The sequence below is a fragment of the Microcebus murinus genome, chromosome 13 (genome assembly GCF_040939455.1).
Source record: "Microcebus murinus isolate Inina chromosome 13, M.murinus_Inina_mat1.0, whole genome shotgun sequence".
Taxonomy (NCBI): domain Eukaryota; kingdom Metazoa; phylum Chordata; class Mammalia; order Primates; family Cheirogaleidae; genus Microcebus; species Microcebus murinus.
Window position 1 is genome coordinate 83,326,900 of NC_134116.1, and position 25,224 is coordinate 83,352,123.

General features: G+C 46.8%; 3 protein-coding genes across 5 annotated transcripts in view; 2 read left to right on the forward strand and 1 right to left on the reverse strand.

The window, feature by feature from the left end:
• The window catches only part of LOC105871915 (KRAB domain-containing protein 5-like), a 162,572-nt gene that overhangs the window by 31,093 nt on the left and 106,255 nt on the right, over window positions 1–25,224 (reverse strand). The window lies entirely within an intron of this gene.
• LOC105871924 (uncharacterized) lies at window positions 2,301–17,972 on the forward strand. Of its 2 annotated transcripts, none has more exons than XM_076009588.1 (4): window positions 2,301–2,448; window positions 8,855–8,981; window positions 9,488–9,583; window positions 16,078–17,972. In XM_076009588.1, exons 1-4 carry the CDS (start codon window positions 2,446–2,448, stop codon window positions 17,769–17,771), a joined length of 1,920 nt encoding a protein of 639 aa, XP_075865703.1. In that variant the 5' UTR covers window positions 2,301–2,445; the 3' UTR covers window positions 17,772–17,972. The 2 variants fall into 2 exon arrangements, with proteins under 2 accessions (XP_075865703.1, XP_075865704.1); XM_076009589.1 differs by lacking the exon at window positions 2,301–2,448 and adding an exon at window positions 2,711–3,443.
• The window catches only part of LOC105871921 (zinc finger protein 679-like), a 35,834-nt gene continuing 33,540 nt past the window's right edge, over window positions 22,931–25,224 (forward strand). For both annotated transcript variants that reach the window (XM_076009590.1, XM_076009591.1), the window contains exon 1: window positions 22,931–23,744. The gene's annotated coding sequence lies outside the window, so the exon portion shown is untranslated. The remainder of the gene's footprint in view (window positions 23,745–25,224) is intronic.

Sequence of the window (25,224 nt, forward strand, 5' to 3'; positions counted from 1 at the left end):
AGAGGAGCTGGGGGAGCCCAGGGGAGCAGATCCCGGGGGAGGATGGAAATGTCCCAGCCCCAGCCTCACACAGGAGTGTCCTCTCCCTGAGCCCCTGCTCCTTCCTGCCCTCTTGGTGGTCCCTGGAAGTGTTTGATGTTCCTGCCCTGTGTGGGGTCAGGCTGTGAGGGTCACTGGTGGGGCCGCCTTTCAGAAGGCACCATTCGGCAGTGGGCAGCATTAAGTCATTGTGGCGACTGGGAAACAGGCCAAGCCACAGCCCACTGGGCTCTCTCACTGTCTATCCCCCGACCCTGGTCTCCACCTTACCCCTGCCAGGGGGCTGGGAGGGCAGCTCAGAGCTCTGGGAGGGGCCTCTTCCCAGCATCTGTCCACACTGCTCCCACCTGTGCCTCAGTGTCTTCTGAGAGATGGGTGTGTCCATGTGGGTGGCTGACTGGGAGGTCACCATGGGAAGGCAGCTGTCTCCGTCCTCTGTCCTGGGGATGTGGTGCCTCTCTTCTGTAATCTGTCTGCTATGACTTCCATAAAACAGTACCATAGACTGGGTGGCCTAAACGACAGGAATTTATTTTCTCAAATTTCTGGAAGCTAATAGTCCACTGTGAGGATTGGTTCGGTCGGTTTCTCCTCAGGACTGTCTGTGGGTTTGCAGACCAGCCCCTCTTGCTGCCTCTTCACATGGCTTTTATCTGTGCACACATGTCTGTGTTTCTCTGCTTCTTATAAGGATTGGTCCAGGCCGGGCCCGGTGGCTCATGCCTGTCTGTAATCCTAGCACTCTGTATGCTTAAAACATAGAATGAGTTTCAAAGACAACATGACCAAAAAAACAAAGCTTCATTAATAATTTTTTATTAGGCCAGGCGTGGTGACTCAGGCCTGTAACACTCTGGGAGGCCAAGGCGGGCGGATTGCTCAAGGTCAGGAGTTCGAAACCAGCCTGAGCAAGAGCAAGACCCCGTCTCTACTATAAATAGAAAGAAATCAATTGGCCAACGAATATATATAGAAAAAATTAGCCGGGCATGGTGGCGCATGCCTGTAGTCCCAGCTACTCGGGAGGCTGAGGCAGAAGGATTGCTTGAGCCCAGGAGGTTGAGGTTGCTGTGAGTGAGGCTGACGCCACGGCACTCACTCTAGCCTGGGCAACAAAGCAAGACTGTCTCAAAATAATAATGATAATAATAACTTTTTATTGATCAAATATAAAAGCAACAATATTTTGGTTATATTCAGTTAAATAAATGATTACAGTCAATTTAACCTGTTTCTTTTTCTTGTTTTTTTTTTAATGTGGCTATAGAAAATTTTAAATGATACACGTGGCTCATATTTTATTTCTATAGGACATGGCTGCCTTAGAGGACTGCCTCAATCTTCAAAGCTCAGGCTGCCTCCTCAAAAGACCAGAGGCCAGGAAGGTTACAAAGTCACAAACTTTAAAATAACTGTCATTATGTTGTTTCCATATGTGAATAATACATATACATACACGTATATGTATATATAAATAACATTCATAAAATGATATAATTTATATCTAAGGTTAAATACAAATGTCCCTCAAGCAGGGCCAGGTCCCAGAGCAGGGGCAAACCCTGCCTAAAAAGAGCTACAAGCCTGAGCAAGAACGAGATTCCATCTCTACAAAATATATAAAAATTAGCCGGGCATGCCTGTAGTCCCAGCTACTCGGGAGACTGAGGGAGGGGGATCACTCTGGAACCCGGGAATTTGAGGTCGCTGTGATGCCACTGCACTCTTTTTTTTTTTTTTTTTTGAGACAGAGTCTCACTCTGTGACCTGGACTAGAGTGCCGTGGCATCAGCCTAGCTCACAGCAACCTACAACTCCTGGGCTCAAGCAATCCTTCTGCCTCAGCCTCCTGAGTAGCTGGGACTACAGGCATGCACCACCATGCCCGGCTAATTTTTTCTATATATATTAGTTGGCAAATTAATTTCTTTCTATTTTTAGTGTGGGGGAGGGTTGTCTCGCTCTTGCTCAGGCTGGTCTCGAACTTCTGACCTTGAGCGATCCACCCGCCTCGGCCTCTCAGAGAGCTAGGCCACTGTACTCTTGCTCAGGCAGCACAGCAAGACCCTGTCTGGCGGAGGGGGCGGGGGGAACCTGCAGCCAGGAACCTGTTACTCTGGTCTTGCAGCCTCTCGTCTAATCTCATCTCCTGTCACTCACGGCCTAGGGGGGTGGGGCCTGAGGCCCTATCCAATCAGGGACGCAGCATTGAGAGCCGTCCAATCAGACGCGCAGCCAGAAAGCAGGAAGGCGGCTTCCGGGGTCCGGCGCGGCGTTTGTCTCCGGCGCTGGGCAGCGGGCTGGCGTCCCCGCTCCGCTGTTCCGTCTCCTGAGGGGCGCAGGTGTCGACCGGCGGGTACTAGGATTGCCATAGGGAGGACACCGGGGCACCCCGGAAGCTGCGACATGGTGAGTGCAGGCGCTGGCGTCCCGAGAGGGGCGCGGGGGCTGGTGGGCAGCGGCTGTGGCGACCCGGCCCTTCCCGCCTCAGCTCTGGCGTCCCGGGACCGAGGTTCGCCACGGCGCCCCGGGGCCCTCAGTGCCCCCGGCCACAGCGCGGGCTGGGCGGGCCGCGGGGCGTCCTTTCCGGTCCCTGAGAGGTTCCTTTGCCCGGGCCCAGAGCCGCCTCCGGGCAGCCCCGGATACTTCCCAGAGGGTGCGGTGACGGCGGGAGGCTCCTCAGGGCAGCAGCCGGACTCGGGGTGCGGGGCTCGTGCGAGGGAGGAACCGTGGTCCGTGGGGTCCCCAGCCCCTCCTTTCTCCTGTTACGATAAACTGAGGCACCAGGGAAATGGTGAACGTAAAGTTTTCGGGCGGCGAAAGAAGCAGACAGGGGGAGCGTGGGGCCGGACCACGTGGGTTTCTTGAGCGCTCCCCCGCGAGGCTCGGGGGTCCCCAGCGGGGTGGGCCCCCCAGAAGTCGCCTCCGTTTGGAGGCGGTGCGGGCCTTTATACTGTTCAGGGCAGCCTAGGGATTTTTGGCGGGAAGAGTTGGGGATTTTCCACTGTGACCTTCAGCGGTTATTGAGAAATGGGAAGGGCTGGCGGTATTTGCGGAATCCAGGAACGGAAAACTTTCTTATCTGGGTGGACATCTGGGTGTGGTTCCCATCAGCGGGGCCTGGCCGTTTGTCCTTGGCGGGTCTGGTCTCGGGAGCCTTTTCTTTTGGATCTAGGGGAGGGGACGGCGGGGGCCGTTTGGCTATGATGGGCGCTGCTCTTTCTGACCACTCCCTGTTAAAGGGGGCGTAGTTAGGGGCCATAGCCCGGCCGGCTGGTGGAGGGGTGACTGGTAGGGGGAAGTACAGAGGAAGAAGTAGTTGGCCTACTGCCACTCGTGACAGCTCTTGTAGGCGGCGCTGGAGGAACTGTAAAAGACAGGGAGCAAAGAGAAAGATTAGGCAGGTAATGACACCGGGTCCTATTAGTGGCAATAGCCAGGTAGTCAAAGGGGTTTGTATCCAGCCAAAGGGGAATACATCCTGGCGGTGGCAGTTGTGTAGGTCTTTGTAAGGTTTGTGGTGGCGGAAGAAGCAGACAGAGAGAAAGAGAGAGTGGGGCCAACATTGTGGCTTTATTGAGTGCTCCAGGGTGAGGTTCAAGGGTCCCAAGAGAGGGGGGCCGAGAAGTCCTGCCGCCCAGGACTGTGAGCTGGCTTTTATAGGGGAGTTGGGCATTATTTTTTGGCAGTCTCTGGGGGCTGCTGGTGGGTCAGGACAGGATGCTTTGCACCCGGACGCCTTCCTGCTTTGTCTCTGGCCCACAGGATGTGGTTAGCACAGCTTTAGCAAGAGCTGCAGTTTCAGCTAGGCTGCAAGTGCAGGGGGAGGTAAGGGGGAGGGAGGCAGGCCACCAGCCTTACATTCCAGCCTTTTTAGTGATAAATGGGCGCTGACTCTTTCTGGCTTCTTCAGGCTGACTTGGTGATGTGGGGTTAAAGGCGGGAGTCAGCAGGTGGTGGGGTAAGGGGTAGAGCGGGGTAAGGGTGTAGAAGGAGCTGGTTAACTGCCATTCTGGATAATTCTTGGAGATGTCTCTGGAGGAACTGTAATAAACAAGGGGCTTAAGTCGGGAGTCTGCAGGTCTTGGAATGAGGCGGGCTTATCAGATAGGCCTTCTCCCATGCAGGATGGGGGAAGAGCCTCTTGTTATTCTGGGATAGGAGGAAGTGCAGGGGTGGTCTTCTGGTGACGAGTAACTTGGTCAGCCTGACCTGCTGGCAGAAATAGGGACTAGGTATAGCAGTGGGGGGTGCCCATTTTATTCGGGAGAGGTGGTGCCAGGACCCACGGGTCGGGTCATTAAGAAGCTTGACCGCCATGGGGGTAGTCAGGACCATTGTGTGGGGTCCTGTCCACTAGGGCTGCAAAGGCTTGGGGTGGAGGACTTTAAGAAGCACTGAGTCTCCTGGTTGAATATTAGTGTGTGAGGCATCCAGGTCAGCCTCAGGAGCTTGGGGCAGGTACCTGTCTGCATGGGCTCAGAGAAGCTGCCTGTGGAGAGAAAGGTGGGGGAGATAGGATGCGAGTGGTGGGGGTTGGGCAGGAAGATGATGATTAATGAGGAATGGGCTCAAACGGACTAAGGAAAGTAGGGCATGGGGGGTTGCCCTAATCTGGGTGAGGGCCATGGGGAGGAGGTCAGGCCAGGACTGGTGAACCTCCTGAGAGAGTTTGGTTAAGTGGTCTTTAATTAACCTATTTGCCCATTCAACTTTTCCTCATGACTGTGGCCTATAGGGAATGTGGAGTTTCCATGTTATAGTAAGTGCCTTGCAGACCTGGTGAACAACTTTGGAAATGAAAGCTGGGCCGTTGTCTGACTGAACAGAAGAGGGCAGGCCAAAGCGGGGATGGTCTCTGTGAGAAGAGTGGAGACTACTACCTCGGCCTTCTTGGTGGTGGTGGGAAAGGCTTTAATCTACCCTGTGAAGGGTAGGCTTTAATCTCCCAGTGTTAAGAGGTATTTGAAGTGCTTGTGCCGTGCAGCATATGGGTAAAGTCGACCTGCCAGTCTTGCCGGGGACATGGCCGCACATCTGGTGAGTGGGTGTAGCAGGTCGGAGGCCTCCCTGAGGGTAACAGCGGCGCAAGTGTCGCAGGTGGAACAAACAGTCGTGGTGATGGAGCCTAGTGAGGGGTGTGAAAACAGAGGCTGCAAGAAATGAAAAAGACCTATTGGGCCGATATGAGGGGAGGAGTGAACCTGGCTTATGAGATCTGAGGCTTGTGCAGTAGGGAGAGCTAACTTGCCACCAAGCATGATCCATCCATCAGTGGTGAGTGAGCCTCCTTCATCGACGAGTTTGTTACGCTCAGGGGTGTAACCGCGTTGGAAGGAGGGGATAGAGAGAAAAAGGAGAGGAGCAGGATTAGGGTGCTACTGGGAAGTGAGACTACCAGTGACGGCATCAGCATAGTTGTTTCCTTTAGTAAGTGAGGAGCTGTCAGTCTGGTGTCTCTTGCTGTGTATGATGGCCAGCTGGGCGGGCAGCTGTGAAGCCTAGAGGAGACGAGAGATAAGGGTGGCGTTGGTGACTGGGGAGCCTTTAGTGGAGAGAAAGCCAAGCTCTCTCCATATGGCAGCATGGCAGTGGGCTATCATGAAAGCATATTTGGAGTCAGTATAGATATTAGCAGCTTTGTAATTGGCTAAATGTAAGGCTTGAGTAAGAGCAATTAGTTCTGCCTTCTGGGAAGTCGTGCCTTTAGGGAGGCGAGAGGCTTTTATAACCTGAGAGGCCTAGACGATGCGTTTGCCATCATCCCCTATGGTTGAACTGCCCTCAACAAAGAGGGTGAGGTCTGCCTTAGGAAGAGGTCGGTCCGAGAGGCTGGGCCTCGAGGTGGCCGCCGCATCGATTAGCTCAGGGCAAGAGTGGGTAGCAAGGGTTGAGGATGGGATGGGGAGTAAGGTAGCAGGGTTAAGGGTTGGAGACTGGGCCAGAGTAATGGTAAGGTTTTCTATGAAGAGGAGATGAAGCTCCTGTAGTTTGGAAGGAGTGAGTAAAGCCAATGAGCAGTGGATGAGGAGATTCTGAAGGCAGTGGAGGCTGAAAACACGTGGAGGTCTTGTCCTAAAGAAAGTTTTAGGGCTTCCCTAGCTAAAATAGCTGCAGCGGCTAATGCCCTCAGGCAGGGTGGCCAGCCTCGGACCTGTGGTGTCCAGTTGCTTAGATAAATAAGCCACCAGAGTACCAGTAAGAGGACCAAGGGGTTGAGCAAGGACACCGAGGGCCAGACCCTGGTGCTCGTCCGTGTAAAGGTAAAAAGGTTTCTCTGGATGAGGGAGCCTTAAGGGGGGGCCTGGAGCAAGGTGTCTCGGAGTTTTAGGAATGCGCTGCAGACGGCTTGAGGATTGAGTAAGGGACCAGCTGAAGCGTCACGGGCTGCCTCATAGAGGGGGTTGGCAAGGAGAGAGAAATTGGGGATCCGGTGCCGGAAGAAGCCGGCAAACCCCAGGAAAGACAGAATCTGCTTGGCTGAGGTTAGCGGCTGCAGATCATGGAGGGCTTGTTGACGGTTAACAGTGAGATACTGGGTGGTAGGGGTGACATGAACACCAAGATAGGTGACAGTGGGTAATGACAGTTGAGCTTTGGCAGGGGATACCCGGTAGCCTTTTTTTTTTTTGAGACAGAGTCTTGCTTTGTTGCCCAGGCTAGAGTGAGTGCTGTGGCGGCAACCTCAAACTCCTGGGCTCAAACCTTCTGCCTCAGCCTCCCGAGTAGCTGGGACTACAGGCATGCGCCACCATGCCCGGCTAATCTTTTCCTCTATATATTAGTTGGCCAATTAATTTCTTTCTATTTATAGTAGAGACGGGGTCTCGCTCTTGCTCAGGTTGGTTTTGAACTCCTGACCATCCCCCCCATCCCAGAGTGCTAGGATTACAGGCGTGAGCCACCAGCCAGGCTGAGATCTTTAATCAGGGACTCAAAAGCAGTCAGTGGGAGGTCGTGGTCTGGAATGTGAGAGTCCGGCCAAAACACCCCTTCCAGGGTTTTAGCACCAAAATGTAAAGGTTTTGGCAGTGACGAAAGGAAAAGACAGACAGAATGGGGCCAAACAACGTGGCTTTATTGAGTGCCCCCGGCTCGAGGTTCATAGTCCCTAGAGAGGGGCCAGAGAAGTTGAGCCTGTTTGAATGGGGTGAGGGCTTTTTTTTTTTCTTGAGACAGAGTCTCACACTCTGTTGCCCAGGCTACAGTACCCTAGCATCAGCCTGGCTCACAGCAACCTCAAATTCCTGGGCTCAAGCTATCCTTCTGCCTCAGCCTCCCAGGTAGCTGGGACTACAGGCACGTGCCACTGTGCCAGGGTAATTTTTTCTATTTTTTAGTTATTTGGCTAATTTCTTTCTATTTTTAGTAGAGACGGGGTCTCACTCTTGCTCAGGCTGGTCTCAAATTCCTGAGCTCAAGCAGTCTTCCCGCCTCGGCCTCCCAAAGTGCTAGGATTACAGGGGTGAGCCACCCTGCCTGGCCTTGAGTGAGAGCTTTTATACTGTCTGAAGTGGACTGAGGACTTTTGGCCAGAAGAGCTGAGAATTTTCCACTGTGGCCTTTGTCTGTTCTTGAGAAATGGGAGGGGCTGGTGGTATTTGCAGGATCTAGGAGGAGAGGCTGGCAGTGCCTGGCAGTAGTTTTTGGCGAGTCTGGTCTCTGTGAGCCTTTTCTTTCTGATCTAGGGAGGGGAAAGGGCCACCACCAGCCTTACAAATGTTACTCCATGGTATACATATACCACATTTTATTAATCTACTCATGAATTGATGAGCACTTGGGTTGAGAACACATCATTGCAGTTGTGAATTCTGCTGCAATAAACATTCAAATGCAGGATTCTTTTTGATAAAAAGTCTTTTTTAGGCCAGGCGCAGGGAGGCTGAAGTGGAGGGATCGCTCAAGGTCAGGAGTTTGAAACCAGCCTGAGCAAGATCGAGACCTATTTCTACTAAAAATAGACATTAATTGGCCAACTAAAAATATATAGAAAAAGTTAGGCCGGGCACGGCACGGTGGCTCACGCCTGTAATCCTAGCACTCTGGGAGGCCGAGGCGGGCGGATTGCTTGAGGTCAGGAGTTCAAAACCAGCCTGAGCAAGAGCAAGATCCCGTCTTGCAAGACCCCTACTATAAATAGAAAGAAATTAATTGGCCAACTAATATATATAGAAAAAAATTAGCCGGGCATGGTGGTGCATGCCTGTAGTCCCAGCTACTCGGAAGGCTGAGGCAGGAGGATTACTTGAGCCCAGGAGTTTGAGGTTGCTGTGAGCTAGGCTGACGCCACGGCACTCACTCTAGCCTGGGCAACAAAGCGAGACTCCGTCTCAAAAAAAAAAAAAAAAAATTAGCCGGACACGGTGGCGCATGCCTGTAGTCCCAGGTACTTGGGAGGTTGAGGCAGGAGGATTGCTTGATCCCAGGAATCTGAGGTTGCTGTGAGCTAGGCTGATGCTAGGGCACTCTAGCCTGGGCAACAGAGCAAGACTCTGTCTCAAGAAAAAAAAAAGTCTTTTTTTACTTTGGGTAGATACCCAATCCTAGGATTTGCTGGATGGAATGGTAGGTCTACTTTTAGTTCTTTTTTTTTTTTTTTTTTTTTTTTTGAGACAGAAGACAGAGTCTTACTTTGTTGCCTGGTGTTAGAGAATATATCAGGGGATATTTCTGTGTTAAATTTTATCTTACTGAAAAATTCTATTTACTCCATAAGTCAGAACCTCTTCACTCTCTCATTTCACTAGATGTGAAATTAACTTTCTCTGTGGCTGCTGGGTACATAAGTGGTTTTTGTTTTTGTTTTCTTCAGGATCTGTTGACATTCGGGGACGTGTCTGTAGAATTCTCCTTGGAGGAGTGGGCATGCCTGGACCCTGCTGAGAGGAATTTGTACAGGGATGTGATGTTAGAGAACTACAGAAACCTGTTCTCCCTGGGTGAGGATAAATTCAATACACAGTTTCTATTCCATACTAAGGATTTCCTATTCTTTCTTTGTAGATTATTTTCAGGCAATTTTTGCTTTACATAAATGAGTTTCTGACCCTGTTTCCAAGGAAAACTTAGGAGTTTGTTGGTATAGAAAACAAAATACTCCAAATGTTTTATGTTGACATTAATCTTACCCTTTCTTAAGCTGATCTATATTTCATTCTAGATTAGTGGTCATTTCAGAAATTTAGTGGCATAAAATAATGTTGCCTACACATTAAAATCCAATTTCCACCACCAATTTTTGATTCAGTGGTACTAGGTAGCAGAGCTAAGGACCCACAAATTTTAAATGCTTCCTAAGTATTCTAAAGTTTCTGGCAGGAAACAGTTATTTTTCCCTTTTTTGGAGAATCTTCTAAAATATTCTCTTGTTTCTACTGAACACAGTACTATGTTGGTAATTGGAGAATTCCAACAAGAGTCATGTTACTGTTTTCTAATAAAACAGGACTTGCTGTCTCTAAGCCAAACCTCATCACCTGTCTGGAGCAAAGGAAAGAACCCTGGAAGGCGAAAACACATAAGACAGTAGCCAAACACCCAGGTAGGTGGAATGAATGAAACAGATAACAGAAGTGAGAGGTCCAAGTTGAAAGAAGCCAGGTCTAAAAAATGTGGTTTGGGAAGCTTTTCTCCAATGGAAATGGTTTCTGAGAAGCCTGGGTTTTTTCTCTTGTTCTTATAAAGGGCATCTCTATTCTTGTTTTTAAATTCTGCAAGAATTTTACTTCCTCTTCAGTGATCTTCCTTTAAGGTTAAAGTGAGAATGAAAATGTCATTCATGGTTTTAAGAAACTGCAAGATTTGACTGCTCTCCCATTGCTTTTAAGGACATGGTAGTATCTGAAAATTTTTTAAATTTCTCTTTAGCATTATATCTGAAGTGGTGATATTGATATTTGGTTCATAAATCCCAGGAACACCACAAACAGATGTGGTATGTTTTCTGCTTTATAATTTTCTGTACTGTCAAGATTTCAAATGTGATTCTACAGAAATTCATATTCACTAATTTTATAAAAACACCCAAGTATCTCCCTAAATATAAGAAAATCTAATAATATTTTATTTTAAAACTATGATAAATAATTTAAGCTGTATATGTCCTAATTCCCCAACTTTACTATAGTTTCAGGGCCAGGCGTAGTGGCTCACACCTGTAATCCTAGCACTCTGGGAAGCAGAGGTGGGAAGATTGAGCTCAGGAGTTTGGGACCAGCCAGAGCAAGAGTGAGACCCCATTTGTACTAAAAATAGAAAGAAATTAGCTGGACAACTATAAATATATAGAAAAAATTAGCCAGGCATGGTGGGGAATGCCTGTAGTTCCAGCTACTTGGGAAGCTGAGGCAGGAGGATTGCTTAAGCCTAGCAGTTTGAGGTTGCTGTCAGTTAGGCTAATGACATGGCATTCCAGCCCTGGCAACAGAGTGAGACTTTGTCTCAAAAAAAAAAGAAAAAAAAAATATATATATATAAAATAATAATAACAATAATATAGTTTCAGGTATCTACTCCCTACATTTCTTAAATACACTATGTCACTATGGAGCTTAGAACATTGCTGAGCATTCATTAAACTCTTGTTACTTATTTTTAAATAACTATCATTTTATAATTTTCTCTTATTTAGAATAAAGCTTACCAGGATTGTGTCATTCATGTATCTCTGTGTGTGCACACACATGTTATATATACAGACACATACACACAAGTCTGTGTGCTTATGTGTATGTATGTATGTGTGTGTAACATTTTTAAAGTAAAAGTTGTATAGGTGTATAATTATTGTGTACAAGTAGTAATTTAATATGTGTTATGAAATGATTAACAAAATCAAGATAATGGGCCAGGCGCGGTGGCTCATGCCTGCAATCCTAGCTCTCTGGGAGGCCGAGGTGGGGCGGATAGCTCAAGGTCAGGAGTTCGAAACCACCCTGAGCAAGAACGAGACCCTGTCTCTACCTACTATCAATAGAAAAAAATTAATTGGCCAACTAATATATATAGAAAAAATTAGCTGGGCTTGGTGGCGCATGCCTGTAGTTCCAGCTACTCGGGAAGCTGAGGCAGCAGGATTGCTTGAGCCCAGGAGTTTGAGGTTTCTGTGAGCTAGGCTGACGCCACGGCACTCACTCTAGCCTGGGCAACAAAGCGAAACTGTCTCGAAAAAAACAAAAATCAAGATAATGAACATATATATACCCTCATAGTTATACCTTCATAGTTTTCTTTTCTTTCTTTTTTTTTATCATTAAGAACACTTAAGGTCTACTGTAAATGTTATGATACAAAATACTATTAATAACTGTAGTCGCAGCGTTGTACGTTAGATCTCTGAAACTTATTTGTGTTATAACTGAAGGTCTGTACTCATTGAACAACATCTCCCCATTTTTCCCACTGGAAATCACGTTTGTATTCTCTCCTCCTGTGAGTCCAACTTTTATTTATTTATTTATTTATTTATTTATTTATTTATTTATTTATTTTTTCTTTGAGACAGTCTTGCTCTGTTGCCCATGCTAGAGTGCCATGGTGTCAGCCTAGCTCACAGCAACCTCAAATTCCTGGGCTCAAGCAATCCTCCTGTCTTAGCCTCCTGAGTAGCTGGGACTACAGGTGCTTTCCACCACGCCTGGCTAACTTCTCTATATATTTTTAGTTGTCCAGCTAATTTCTTTCTGTTTTTTTTTGGTAGAGAGGGGGTCTTGCTCTTGCTCAGGCTGGTCTCGAACTCCTGAGCTCAAACAATCCTCCTGCCTCTGCCTCCCAGAGTGCTAGGATTACAGGCATGAGCCACCACGCCCCACTAGTCTAACTTTTTTAGATTTGCTGTGTAAGTGACATCATGCAGTATTTGTCCTTCTGTGCCCAGCTTATTTCAGGTAGCATAATGTCCTTCAGGTCAATCTATGTTGTTGAAATGACTGAATAATATTTTTATAGCTGAGTAAAATTCTATTTTGTATATATACCACATTTTCTTTATGCAGCACATACAAACATTTAGGTTGTATTCGTATCCTGGCAATTTTGAATAATGTTGCAGTGAACACAGGGGTGCAGATATTTCTCCAAAATACTGATTTTCTTTCCTTTCGTTATATACACAGAGGTGGGATTATTGCATTGTGTCATAGTTCTACTTTTTTAGTTCTTTTTAAATAATTTCAATATTTGCTTTCATAATAAATGAACCAATACAACTCACCAGCAGTGTACAGGATTTCTTTTTTTTCACATCCTTGTCAAAATTTGTTATCTCTTCTTTTTGATATTAGATTCCCAACAGTTATGACGTGATACTGCAACATGGTTTTGATTTGTAATTGACTCATGATTGGTGATTTTTTATGTCTTCATTTGGAAAATATCTTTTTAGTCTTTTGGCTATTTGTTATTGGGCTATTGTTTTTGCCTTTAAGATATGTGAGTTTTGGCCGGGCACGGTGGCTCACGCCTGTAATCCTAGCACTCTGGGAGGACGAGGTGGGGGATTGACTGAGGTCAGGAGTTCGAAACCACCCTGAGCAGGAATGAGACCCCGTCTCTACTATCAATAAAAAGAAATTAATTGGCCAACTAATATATATAGAAAAAATTAGCCGGGCTTGGTGGCGCACGCCTGTAGTCCCAGCTACTTGGGAGGCTGAGGCAGCAGGATTGCTTGAGCCCAGGAGTTTGAGGTTGCTATGAGCTAGGCTGACGCCACGGCACTCACTCTAGTCTGGGCAACAAAGCGAGATCCTGTCTCAAAAAAAAGAGTTTTTAAAATAGATTTTGAATATAAACCTCCTGTCATATATATTGTTGCAAATGTTTTCTTCCATCCTGCAAGTTTTGTTTTCTTTCCTGTACAAAGGCTTTTTAATTTGGTGCAGTCTAACTTACTTATATTTGCTTTGGTTGTTATATGTTTGGTGTTATATCCAAAAAAATCCATTGTCGAGATCAATATCAAGTAGGTTTTTCATATGTTTTCTTTATAATTTTGAGGATTTGTGTCATACATAAGTTCTTATTTCATTTAGAGTTAATTGTTGGGTATGGTGTAAGAAAAATGGTCTAATTTTATTCTTTTACTTATGGGTATCCAGTTTTCCTGGCTCCAGTGATGGAAGAGACTATATGTTCTGTACTGTGCATTCTTGGTGTGCCTGTCAAAGATAATTTGACCTTTTATGCATGGGTTTATTTCTAGGCTCTCTATTCTGTCCCATTGTTTTTTGTGTGTGTCATTTTCATGCACGTATCATCCTGTTTTTTATTACTATAGTTTTAAAATATAGTTTGAAATCAGAAAGTATGATGCCCCAGCTTTGTTCTTCTTCCTCAAGATTACTTTGGTTATTGAAAGTCTATTGCACTCTGGGAGGCTGAGGTGGGCGCATTGCTGGAGATCAGGAGTTCGAAACCAGCCTGAGTAAGAGCAAGACCCGGTCTCTACTGTAAATAGAAAGAAGTTCATTGGCCATCTAATGTATATAGAAAAAAATTGGCCAGGCATGGTGGCACATGTTTGTAGTCTCAGCTACTCGGGAGGCTCAGGCAGCAGGATTGCTTGAACCCAGGAGTTTGAGGTTGCTGTGAGCTAGGCTGATGCCACAGTACTCACTCTAGCCTGGGCAACAAAGCGAGACTCTGTCTCAAAAGAAAAAAGAAAGTCTATTGTAGTTTAGAATTGTGTTTTTTTTTTTTTTTTTTTTTTTTTGAGACAGAGTCTCACTTTGTTGCCCAGGCTAGAGTGAGTGCCGTGGCGTTAGCCTAGCTCACAGCAACCTCAATCTCCTGGGCTTGAGTGATCCTTCTGCCTCAGCCTCCCGAGTAGCTGGGACTACAGGCATGCGCCACCATGCCCGGCTAATTTTTTATATATATATCAGTTGGCCAATTAATTTCTTTCTATTTATAGTAGAGACGGGGTCTCGCTCTTGCTCAGGCTGGTTTTGAACTCCTGACCTTGAGCAATCCGCCCGCCTCGGCCTCCCAAGAGCTAGGATTACAGGCGTGAGCCACAGCGCCCGGCCAAGAATTGTGTTTTTTATTACTGTGAAAAAACTGCCATTGCAATTTTGATAAGCAGTTTATTGAATCTGTATATTATTTTGGATCATATAGAACTTTAATACTATTATTACTTCCAATTCATAAACATGGGAAGTCTTTATATTTATTTGTATCATCTTCAATTTCTTTTATCAGTACCATATATTTTTCCATGTAAACCTCCTTCACCTCCTTGGTATAATTTACTGCTAAAAATGTATTATTTTGATGCTACTATAAATAAAATTGTTTTCTTCCTTTTTATTGGATAGTTTGTTTTTAGTATATGGAAACCCAACTGATAATTGTATGTTAATTTAACATTCTGCTAATTTACTGAGTGAATTTTAAAATGTTTTTTTGTTGTATTATTAAGGGTTTTCCAGATATAAGATCATATTATCTACAAACCGTAACATTTCTACTTTCTTTTCTATTTGGATGGTTTTTTGAAAAATTACTTCACTAGTATTTCTGCCTAGGACTTCAGTAGTATGATAAAATAGAAGCATTGATAATGGACACAGGCCTGTAATCCTAGTACTCTGGGAGTATGAGGCAGGAGGATTGTTGGAGCTCAGGAGTTTGAGACCAGCCTGAGCAAGAGCAAGACTAAAAATAGAAAGAAATTAGCTAGACAATTAAAAATATATAGAAAAAATTAGCCAGGCATGGTGGCACCTCGTCCTCCTAGAGTGTTAGGATTACGGGACCGTGCCCCACCTGCTGACTGATTTTAAATTGTTTGATTCGCCTCAGTGGGTAGTCTTTTTTTTTTTTTTTTGAGACAGAGTCTCACTTTGTTGCCCGGGCTAGAGTGAGTGCCGTGGCGTCAGCCTAGCTCACAGCAACCTCAAACTCCTGGGCTCGAGTGATCCTTCTGCCTCAGCCTCCCGGGTAGCTGGGACTACAGGCATGCGCCACCATGCCCGGCTAATTTTTTTATATATATATATCAGTTGGCCAATTAATTTCTTTCTATTTATAGTAGAGACGGGGTCTCGCTCAGGCTGGTTTTGAACTCTTGACCTTGAGCAATCCGCCCGCCTCGGCCTCCCAAGAGCTAGGATTACAGGCGTGAGCCACAGCGCCCGGCCTAGTGGGTAGTCTTGATTCGCCTCAGTGGGTAGTCATGAATACAACTTAATTTTACCATGTGTTTATTGATAAATCTGTATTTCTTCATGTGAGAGAATCACTTTTCTGACTTGAAGGTAATTATTAAAAAGCTTTATAATATTTTAGTAATTTTTTTAAAATTTTAATTGTGTTGAAAACATATAACGATTTACCATCTTCAGTCTTTTTAAGTGTACATTCCAGTAGTGTTAACCATATTTACATTGTTATGTAAAAGACCTCTAGAACGTTTACATCTTGCAAAACTAAAACTCAAAACATGTCAAGTAACAACTGCCGATTGTACCTTTTCTCCAGGCCTTGACAAACTCCATTGAACTTTCTGTAAATTTGACTACCTGAGATATAAGTAGAACCATACACTGTCACTGTTATTGAGTTGTTTCAGTTAACACAATATTTTCAAGGGTTATCCTTATCATAGAATGTGGCAAACTAGTGTTTTGAAAGGTTCCCTATAGCTGGAATATGGGCACATATGCCACAACTTTCTTTCTATGTTTTGGGAGAAGCCACATGTTTGTGGTTTAATGCTGTATGCACCTTGCTGTATTAAGGAGGTGGAAAGGCAGTGTAGTGTGTGAATGTAACAAACTTTTCTTCCTAATCAATGTGTCTTTTGGCATTGTGATCTCTCAGGGTGCTGCAAATATTTACCTGGTTTGTAGAAGTCTCACAAAAGCAATTTGGTCAGTATATTTTATTATGAAGGAATTAGGGCTGATGGTATTTTATTATGCCATCTTGCTAATGTACTTGGTATAGTTTTATATATTAGATTTGTAATGTATATTCACCCAAATCTGAAGAAAAGTAAGTGGGATAATTTGTTATTTTTATTTCTTTCAGCTACGTCTTCTCAATACATTCAAGACTATTTGCCAGAGCAGGGCATAAGAGATTCATTTCAAAAAGTGATACTGGGAACTTATGGAAGCTGTGGCCTTGAGAATTTAAACGTAAGGAAAGACTGGAAAAGTGTGGATGAGTGTCAAAGGTACAAAAGATGTTATAATGGATTTAACCAAAATTCAGCAAGTACGCATTGCAAAATGTTCCAATGTAATAAATGTTTGAAAGTCTTTAGAAAATTGTCAAATCTAAATAAACATAAGATAAGACATACTGTAGAAAAACCTTTCAAATGTAAGGAATGTGGAAAAGCCTTTAACCAATGCTCACACTTTACTGAACATGAAATAATTTATACTGGAAAGAAATATTATAAATGTAAAGAATGTGACAAAGTGTTTAAATCTTTCTCAAGCTTGTCTAATCATAAGATAATTCATTCTGGAGAGGAACCCTATGAACGTGATGAATGTGACAAAGTCTTTAAATTTAGCTCAACTGGAGAGATACCACACAAATGTAAAGAATGTGGCAAAGTCTTCAAATATTGGTCAAACTTTTATAGACATAAGAGAATGCATACTGGAGACAAACCCTACAAATGTGGAGAATGTGGCAAAGCCTTTAAATATTGGTCAAGCTTTTCTAAACATAGGATGATTCATACTGGAGAGAAACCCTACATATGTGAAGAATGTGGCAAAGCCTTTAATCAGTTCTCAAATCTTACTACGCATAAAATAATTCATACTGGAGAGAAACCCTACAAATGTGAAGAATGTGGCAAAGCCTTTCACTACTACTTTCACCTCAGTGAACATCAGAGAATGCATACTGGAGAGAAACCCTACAAATGTGAAGAATGTGGCAAAGCCTTTAAATATCGGTCAAGCTTTTCTACACATAGGATAATTCATACTGAAGAGACACCCTACAAATGTGAAGAATGTGGCAAAGCCTTCCACTACCACTCACACCTCAGTGAACATCAGAGAATGCATACTGGAGAGAAACCCTACAAATGTGAAGAATGTGGCAAAGCCTTTAAATATCGGACAAGCTTTTCTAAACATAGGATAATTCATACTGGAGAGACACCCTACAAATGTGAAGAATGTGGCAAAGCCTTTAACCAGCACTCACACCTCAGTGAACATCAGAGAATGCATACTGGAGAGCAACCCTACAAGTGTGAAGAATGTGGCAAAGCCTTTAAATATTGGTCAAGCTTTTCTAAACATAGGATAATTCATACTGGAGAGAAACCCTACAAATGTGAAAAATGTGGCAAAGCCTTTCACTGGCACCGCAGCCTCAGTGAACATCAGAGAGTGCATACTGGGGAGACGCCCTACAAATGTAAAGAATGTGGCAAAGTCTTTAAATATTGGTCAGGCTTTTGTAAACATAAGTTAATTCATACTGGAGAGAAACCCTACAAATGTGAAGAATGTGGCAAAGCCTTCCAATATTGGTCAAGCTTTTGTGGACATAAGATAACTCATACTGAAGAGAAACCCTACAAGTGTAAAGAGTGTGGCAAAACCTTTAAACATCCTTCATACCTTAGGGACCATAAGAAAGTGCATTCTGGAGAGAAACCCTATATATGTGAAGAATGTGGCAAAGCTTTTAAATATTCCTCAGGCTTTTATAGACATAAGATGATACATACTGGAGAGAAACCCTAGAAATATGAAGAATGTGGCAAAGCCTTTACCTAGTGCTCTTACCTGACTGTACATGAGAGAATTCATACATGAGAGAAATCCTAGTAAGGTAAAGAATGTGGAAATTTCTTTAGTATCTCCTTATATATTTGTTGGCATCAGATAAAAGGAGTATAAATGTAATGCCTGTTACCTTTCACAAAATAAAATTCTTAGAGTGCACCAGAGTGTTTATACAGAATAAAACCTATTACAGCTATGAAGAGTACTATATAACACCTTTACTTATATCACAGACCTTACTGTACACAGGATAATTCACACTGGCAGGTGACCCTCCAGCAGTTTCCCAAACCTTATTCAACTTCAGAAAATTGAGATTGTAGAAAAACACTACAAATGCAATCAATGCAGAAAAACATTTGTTAAAAAAATATACCTTGGAAAACATCAGAGTTCATAGAAGAAGATATTTTATAGATGCAGTTAATGGAAAAAAAAATTATAGTCAAGTCTAACTAAAAATAAGAGGATTCATAATAGAAAGCACTAGGCATAGGCCGGGTGTGGTGAATCATGCCTGTAATCCTAGCACTCTGGGAGGCCGAGGCGGGCGGATAGCTTGAGGTCAGGAGTTCGAAACCAGCCTGAGCAAGAGCGAGACCCTGTCTTTACTATAAATAGAAAGAAATTAATTGGCCAACTAATATATATAGAAAAAATTAGCCACGCATGGTGGCGCATGCCTGTAGTCCCAGCTACTTGGGAGGCTGAGGCAGCAGGATTGCTTGAGCCCAGGAGTTTGAGGTTGCTGTGAGCTAGGCTGACTCCATGGCACTCACTCTAGCCTGGGCAACAAAGCGAGATTCTGTCTCAAAAAAAAAAAAAAAAAAAAAAAAAGCACTAAGCACTTACACTGCCAGACATTACTACAGCAAAAGTTTGATTATAGAAAATAATCCAATGTTGTAATATGGAATTTATTTGTAGTGTTTTTCTGTTTTGTTTTGTTTTTTTGGTTGTTTTTTTTGGGAGGGGGGCAGGAGACAGAGTCTCACTCTGTTGCCTGGGCTAGAGTGCTGTGGCATTAGGCTAGCTCACAGCAACCTCAAACTCCTGGTCTGAAGCAATCCTCCCTCTGACTACCAAGTACTCGGGACTAGGGGCATGCATTACCATGCGTGGCTAATTTTTTCTATGTATTTTTAGTTGGCCAATTCATTTCTTTCTATTTTTAGTAGAAACGGGGTCTCGCTCTTGCTCAGGTTGTTTTCAAAATCCTGACCTTGAGTGACCCTCCGGCCTCGACTTCCCAGAGTGTTAGGATTACAGGCATGAGCCACGTGCCCAGCCGTGTATTTTACCAACGTGTCTCCAACCCCTCTCCCTGGTCCACAGGTAACCAGCATTCTACTCTGCTTCTATGCATTGAACTTTTTTTTTTTTTTTTTGAGACAGAGTCTTGCTTTCTTGCCTAGGCTAGAGTGAGTGCCGTGGCGTCAGCCTAGCTCACAGCAACCTCAAACTCCTGGGCTCAAGCAATCCTACTGCCTCAGCCTCCCGAGTCACTGGGACCACAGGCACGAGCCACCATGCCCGGCTAATTTTTATATATATATATTAATTGGCCAATTAATTTCTTTCTATTTTTATAGTAGAGACAGGGTCTCGCTCAGGCTGGTTTTGAACTCCTGACCTTGAGCAATCCGCCCGCCTCGGCCACCCAGAGTGCTAGGATTACAAGCGTGAGCCACCGCGCCCGGCCTGCATTGAACTTTTTAAGATTCCACATATGAGTGAGGTCATGTGCTATCTGTCTTCTTGTGCCTGGCTTAAAATAATGTCCTCTAGGGCCATCTAGGTCATCACAAATGCAACGATTCCCTTCATTTTTATGGCTGAATAATATTTCATTTATCACATTTTCTTCATCCATCCAATTGAAGGACATTTTCATAGTTTCCAAACCTTGGCTACTGTGATTAATGCTGCAATACGGGAACGCAGATATGTTTGTGAGAAACCAGTCTGTTTCCTTTTCATATATACCCAGAAATAGGATTGCTAGATCATATGGTAGTTTTCATAATTAAAATTTTTAATAGGAAAATGAGATTGTATCTTTTAAGGAACTATATACTATTTTCCGTAACAGCTGTATGAATTTTTGTTTCCACCAACAGTATGCATATGTTCTCTTTTCTCCATCTTTGCCAACGCTGCTGTGGGTGATGAGCTGTCCATTTAAGGCAGAGATATCAAACCTGACAGGTTTCAAATGTCCCGCAAGCGCCGCATACCTTGAAACTCAGCAGCCTCAACGCTGGAGCACTGTTCTGAGGGATGAGGTCGCCGTCCGTGTCTTTAAGACACTGGGCACTCACGCCTCAGTTGAGATGACGGTGACGACGTCCCTTTAAAAGTGCCTGAACCGTCATCGCCTTGAGGTCGATTTCGGAGGCCGCTTAACTGGAACGGTGAAAATGCCCCAGCAGACACAGGCCTGGGGCTGGGAGTTTTCTCCTCTGCTCTTAGCAGATCCTGGGTCACCCATCATCACTCTCCCTCCACCCGCATCTGCAGAAGAGGCTGCAGTGAGGGTGGCGCTTCCGTGCGGGCCGCAGCCCCTGCCCCGCAGAGCTGTGAAGCTGCGCGCAGGAGGCCAGGCGCGGCCCACCTGGGCTCCGGCCGCAGCGAGCAGGCTCTCGCGGCGGAAAGGACGGCGCGACATCAGCCGGGCCCGCGGCGACAGAGGAGAGCGGGCGGCTCCGCGGGCCCGGGACGCGGACGCTGGGAGAGCCCGGGCGCGGGCGGACGGGAGACCGCTGCGCGGCGGGCGGCGGGGCGCGGCGCAGACCCGCCAGGTGCGGCAGACACCAGGTGCGCTTCGCAGCCGCTCCCTCCGCGGTCCGCCTGGGCCTGCCCCGCGCGGCGCGCTCCGGACGCCCTTGCGTCGGCAGAGGGCGGCAAGGAGCGCGCAGCCCGGCCGCCCAGAACCAGGCTGGACGCGCCCGCCTGCCCCGCCCCCAGACCCGCGCGCCGCCCGCCCGGCGCCTGCTGGGATCGCAGTCCTGCAGGTCCGAGAACACCGGGCTGGGAGGGACCAGAGACTGCAGCTCCCAGGATGCCAGGCGGCTAGAGCACCGCTCTGCCCCTCCGCCCGGTGCATGCTGGGATCGCAGTCCTGCGGGTCCGAGAACACCGGGCTGGGAGGGACCAGAGACTACAGCTCCCAGGATGCCAGTGCAGTGGCGAACCTCGCTGCCCCTGCGTTCCCGTCGGCGCACACCCCCTGTGGCCGGCGAATCCGGGGTTTTAGTCCTGCCGGCTTCAGAGGACAAGAGCGTGCAGCTCCCAGAACGTGTGGGGAGGCGCGCGGCCCGTGCCCCGCCCTCCATGGGTGCGCACCCCCCTCGAGCGCGGAGCACGCCGGGAGAGCAGTTCCACAGCGCGAGAAACAGAGGGCGGGTAGTCGGGCAGAAACTACATCTCCCGGCATGCTGAGCGACGCGCTCGCCGCCTTGCCGCACCCCCCAGTGTTGCGCCCTGCCCTCCGCCCGGCGCATGCTGGGATCGCAGCCCTGCAGCTCGGCTAACGCCGGACTCGGAGGCGCCGGAGACTGCAGCTCCCAGGATGCCAGGCGAGTCCCGCAGCCCCGAGCCCCACCCTCCAGGTCGGCGCACAGCCCCTGTGGCCGGCGAATGCGGGATTTTAGTCCTGCAGGCCTGAGAGAGTAAGAGTGTGCAGCTCGCAGAGTGTGCAGGGAGGCGCGCAGGCCCTCGCCCCTGCCTGCAGGGGTGCGCACCACCCTCGAGTCCGGCGCACGCTGGGAGAGTAGTTCTGTAAATATTGCGGTGCGTGATACTTGCTTTAAAAGGCCACTGGGATGCTGGCTGAAGCTTACGTCAAAAAAAAGAAAAAAAACAAAAAGGCCACTGGGATATCTGGAGTTAGTCACTGAAAAATGAAGGCAAAATAGTGAAAACCTTTGACGTTTTTTGATTGTTACTATTCATGATGAGTTTTTTTTTTTGTTTTTTTTGTTTTTTTTTTTTTTTGAGACAGAGTCTCACTTTGTTGTCCAGGCTAGAGTGAGTGCCGTGGCGTCAGCCTAGCTCACAGCAACCTCAAACTCCTGGGCTTGAGTGATCCTTCTGCCTCAGCCTCCCGAGTAGCTGGGATTACAGGCATGCGCCACCATGCCCGGCTAATTTTATATATATATATCAGTTGGCCAATTAATTTCTTTCTATTTATAGTAGAGACGGGGTCTCGCTCTTGCTCAGGCTGGTTTTGAACTCCTGACCTTGAGCAATCCGCCCGCCTCGGCCTCCCAAGAGCTCGGATTACAGGCGTGAGCCACAGCGCCCGGCCTCATGATGAGTTTTATAATTATCTCTGCTATTGTGGAAGATGTTTGCATTTGTATTATAATATTTCCGTCAAGCACATAAACCGTTTGATAAAATTGCCTAACATACTGCACAACAGCCGGATTCCATAATAATAAAAGGCCATCTTTCTTCTTCATGCATATTTTATCCTAGGATTTTGAGGATTATCAACAAATATTGGTGAATGATTAGAGGGCAGTTTAGCATTAGAATGAAAAAGAGAGCACTGTAAACGTCCTTCCAAGTATGGAAACTGGTGCTACCAACAATCTTTGTGCAAGACGGTCTCTGTGGGTGTTACACTCTTATCTTCATGACACGATTGCATTTTTCTTACAGTTTTAATTAGAGTGGTGTGTGTTCTATAAGAAGGTGTGCTCTAGTGCCACCAGGCCATCAGGTTGTCCCCTGTGTGATGTAGCAGCCCCCATGCTCAGGTGCCGAAGGCCTGCTCAAGCACAGGGGAGAGACCACCCAGGCCGTTACCAGCCACTGCTTATCGGCGCCATGGCCCTTACTCCCCAGCCCAGCTCTGAGCTTTCTGCTGCTCTGTACGGGCCACAGGAGAAGAGGAGCTGGCGCTGTGCCCACCTGTGCCGTTTCCAGAGACTAAAGTCCTGGTCCTTGGGTCAGTTTCTTTTTTTTTTTTTTGAGACAGAGTCTCACTTTGTTGCCCAGGCTAGAGTGAGTGCCGTGGCGTCAGCCTGGCTCACAGCAACCTCAATCTCCGGGGCTCAGCGATCCTACTGCCTCAGCCTCCTCAGCCTCCCGAGTAGCTGGGACTACAGGCATGCGCCACCATGCCCGGCTAATTTTTTGTATATATATTTTTAGTTGGTCAATTAATTTCTTTCTATTTTTGGTAGAGATGGGGTCTCGCTCAGGCTGGTTTCGAACTCCTGACCTTGAGCGATCCGCCCGCCTCGGCCTCCCAAAGTGCTAGGATTACAGGCGTGAGCCACCGCGCCCTGCCTGCTTGTTTCTTTTTCTTTTCTTTTATGTGGCTACTAGAAAATTTTAAATGACACACGTTCCTCACATTTTATTTCTATTGCACTTCGCTGTCTTGGAGGACGTCCTGCCTCCATTTTCAGTTAGGCAAGCACGTCCTGAAAAGACCAGAGGCCAGGAAGTTTACAAAGTCTCAAAATTTAAAATGAATTGTCATTGTTATTTGCATTTGTGAATAAAAAATGTATTTACTGTACATGTATATATAATTTATGAAAAGTTACAATTAAAATTCAAGGTGCAACAAAAAAGTCCTCCGGGCAGAGCCAGGTCACAGAGCACGCGGGCAAACCCAGTCTACCAAGAGGTACAAACACCTGTTACTCTGGCCTCATTCAGCTGCAGTCTGATGGCGTCACTGCTGTCACTCTTGGCCAGAGGGGTGGGGCCTAGAGCATTATCCAATCAGGGGCGCTGTATTGAGAGCTGTCCAATCAGATGCGCAGACAGAAACAAGGAGGCGGCTTCCGGGACATGGCGCGGCCTTTGTCTCTTCCGCCGGGCACGGAGCCGGCGTCCCCTCTCCGCCGTTGCTCCTCTCGGGGCCCAGGTGTGTCTGCCGCAGCCTGTGTCACCCGAGACCGGCAGGTACGGGGGTCCACAGGGACGGCGCCGGGACGCCCCGGAAGCTGGGGCCGGGCGAGCGTGCGGCCGGTGCTCCGAGGGGACGGCGGCCGGTAGGGCGGCCGGAAGCGGCTGTGGGGACGCGGCCGCCCGGCTTCGCCTCCGGAGTCTGGAGACCCAGGCTCGCCCTGGCGCGCCGGGGCCGTCGGTCCCCTCCGTCCGCAGGGCGGGCCGAGCGGGCAGCGGCGCCCTGGGCGTCCCGGCCGGTCCTGGCCCTGCGTTTCCTGCGGCCTCAGCCCGGGCCTCTCCGGGCGGCTCTGGGCGGCGGCCGCGTCCCCCGGGTGGTGCGGGGACGGCGGGAGGGCCCCCCGGGGAGGGCGGCGGCTCCGCGCGGGGTCCCTGCGGGAGAGGAGGCGCAGTCCGCGACATTCTCAGCCTTCCTTTGTGCTCCTGAAAATTAAACTGAGGAAACGTGAATGCTTAAAATATTAATGGTTTATTTGAGCAGATAGTGATTTGTGAGTCTGGAAGTCCACAACCACGGTTTGAGGTCTTCGGGCCTATGGCGGGGCTTGGCTTGAAAGAAAGGCTTTATAAGGTGCAGGAGGAATCAAAGGAAATGGAATAATTAGTTGGGTAGAATTATGCAGTGGCTTCTTTGGGCTATCCATGTGGCTACTTTCTGGTTAGGTAATCAGAGCTTTATTGGCACTTTTTAGCTGTTCCTGTAAGTTGTAATTTACAGGAAATGCATTTGAGTTAAAATTAAATTTCCATACAGAGGAACTAGCCAGGTCACTTTGGCCAGTTCAGTCTAATAGCACCCTCAGGGGACCGGTTTTACCTGCATTTTCCAAATGTATGGCCAGCAGGGTCTGAAGTCCAGTTTGTCTAGCCCAACTGTTCTAACAGCTCCTGTTGGAAATCTGAAATTTCTAGTTCTTTTCCTATGTTCCCGAATGCCTACTACCACTCCCCACCTCATAACATTATCAACTATTTGTTCCTTGTTTATTTATTTTTTTTTTTTTGAGACAGAGTCTCACTTTGTTGTCCAGGCTAGAGTGAATGCCGTGGCGTCAGCCTAGCTCACAGCAACCTCAAAACTCCTGGGCTCGAGTGATCCTTCTGCCTCAGCCTCCCAAGTAGCTGGGACTACAGGCATGTGCCACTATGCCCGGCTAATTTTATATATATATATATATATATATATATATATATATCAGTTGGCCAATTAATTTCTTTCTGTTTATAGTAGAGACGGGGTCTCGCTCTTGCTCAGGCTGGTTTTGAACTCCTGACCTTGAGCAATCCGCCCGCCTCGGCCTCCCAAGAGCTAGGATTACAGGCGTGAGCCACAGCGCCCGGCCTTGTTCCTTGTTTATTTTTCAAGCAGACACACCAGTGTACTTGTTGAACGTGTTTTTGCCACAGGACTGAGGGTGGCTCTTTTTTAAATATTTGTTTTCTGTTTCTGAACATTTCATGTAACAGGAAAGCAGAG

Excerpts from the sequence above, each read along its gene's own strand:
- LOC105871924 (XM_076009588.1), top strand. Across the intron at positions 8,982-9,487 it reads CAGAAACCTGTTCTCCCTGG|GACTTGCTGTCTCTAAGCCA; the intron begins GTGAGGATAAAT and ends CTAATAAAACAG. Across the intron at positions 9,584-16,077 it reads GACAGTAGCCAAACACCCAG|CTACGTCTTCTCAATACATT; the intron begins GTAGGTGGAATG and ends TATTTCTTTCAG.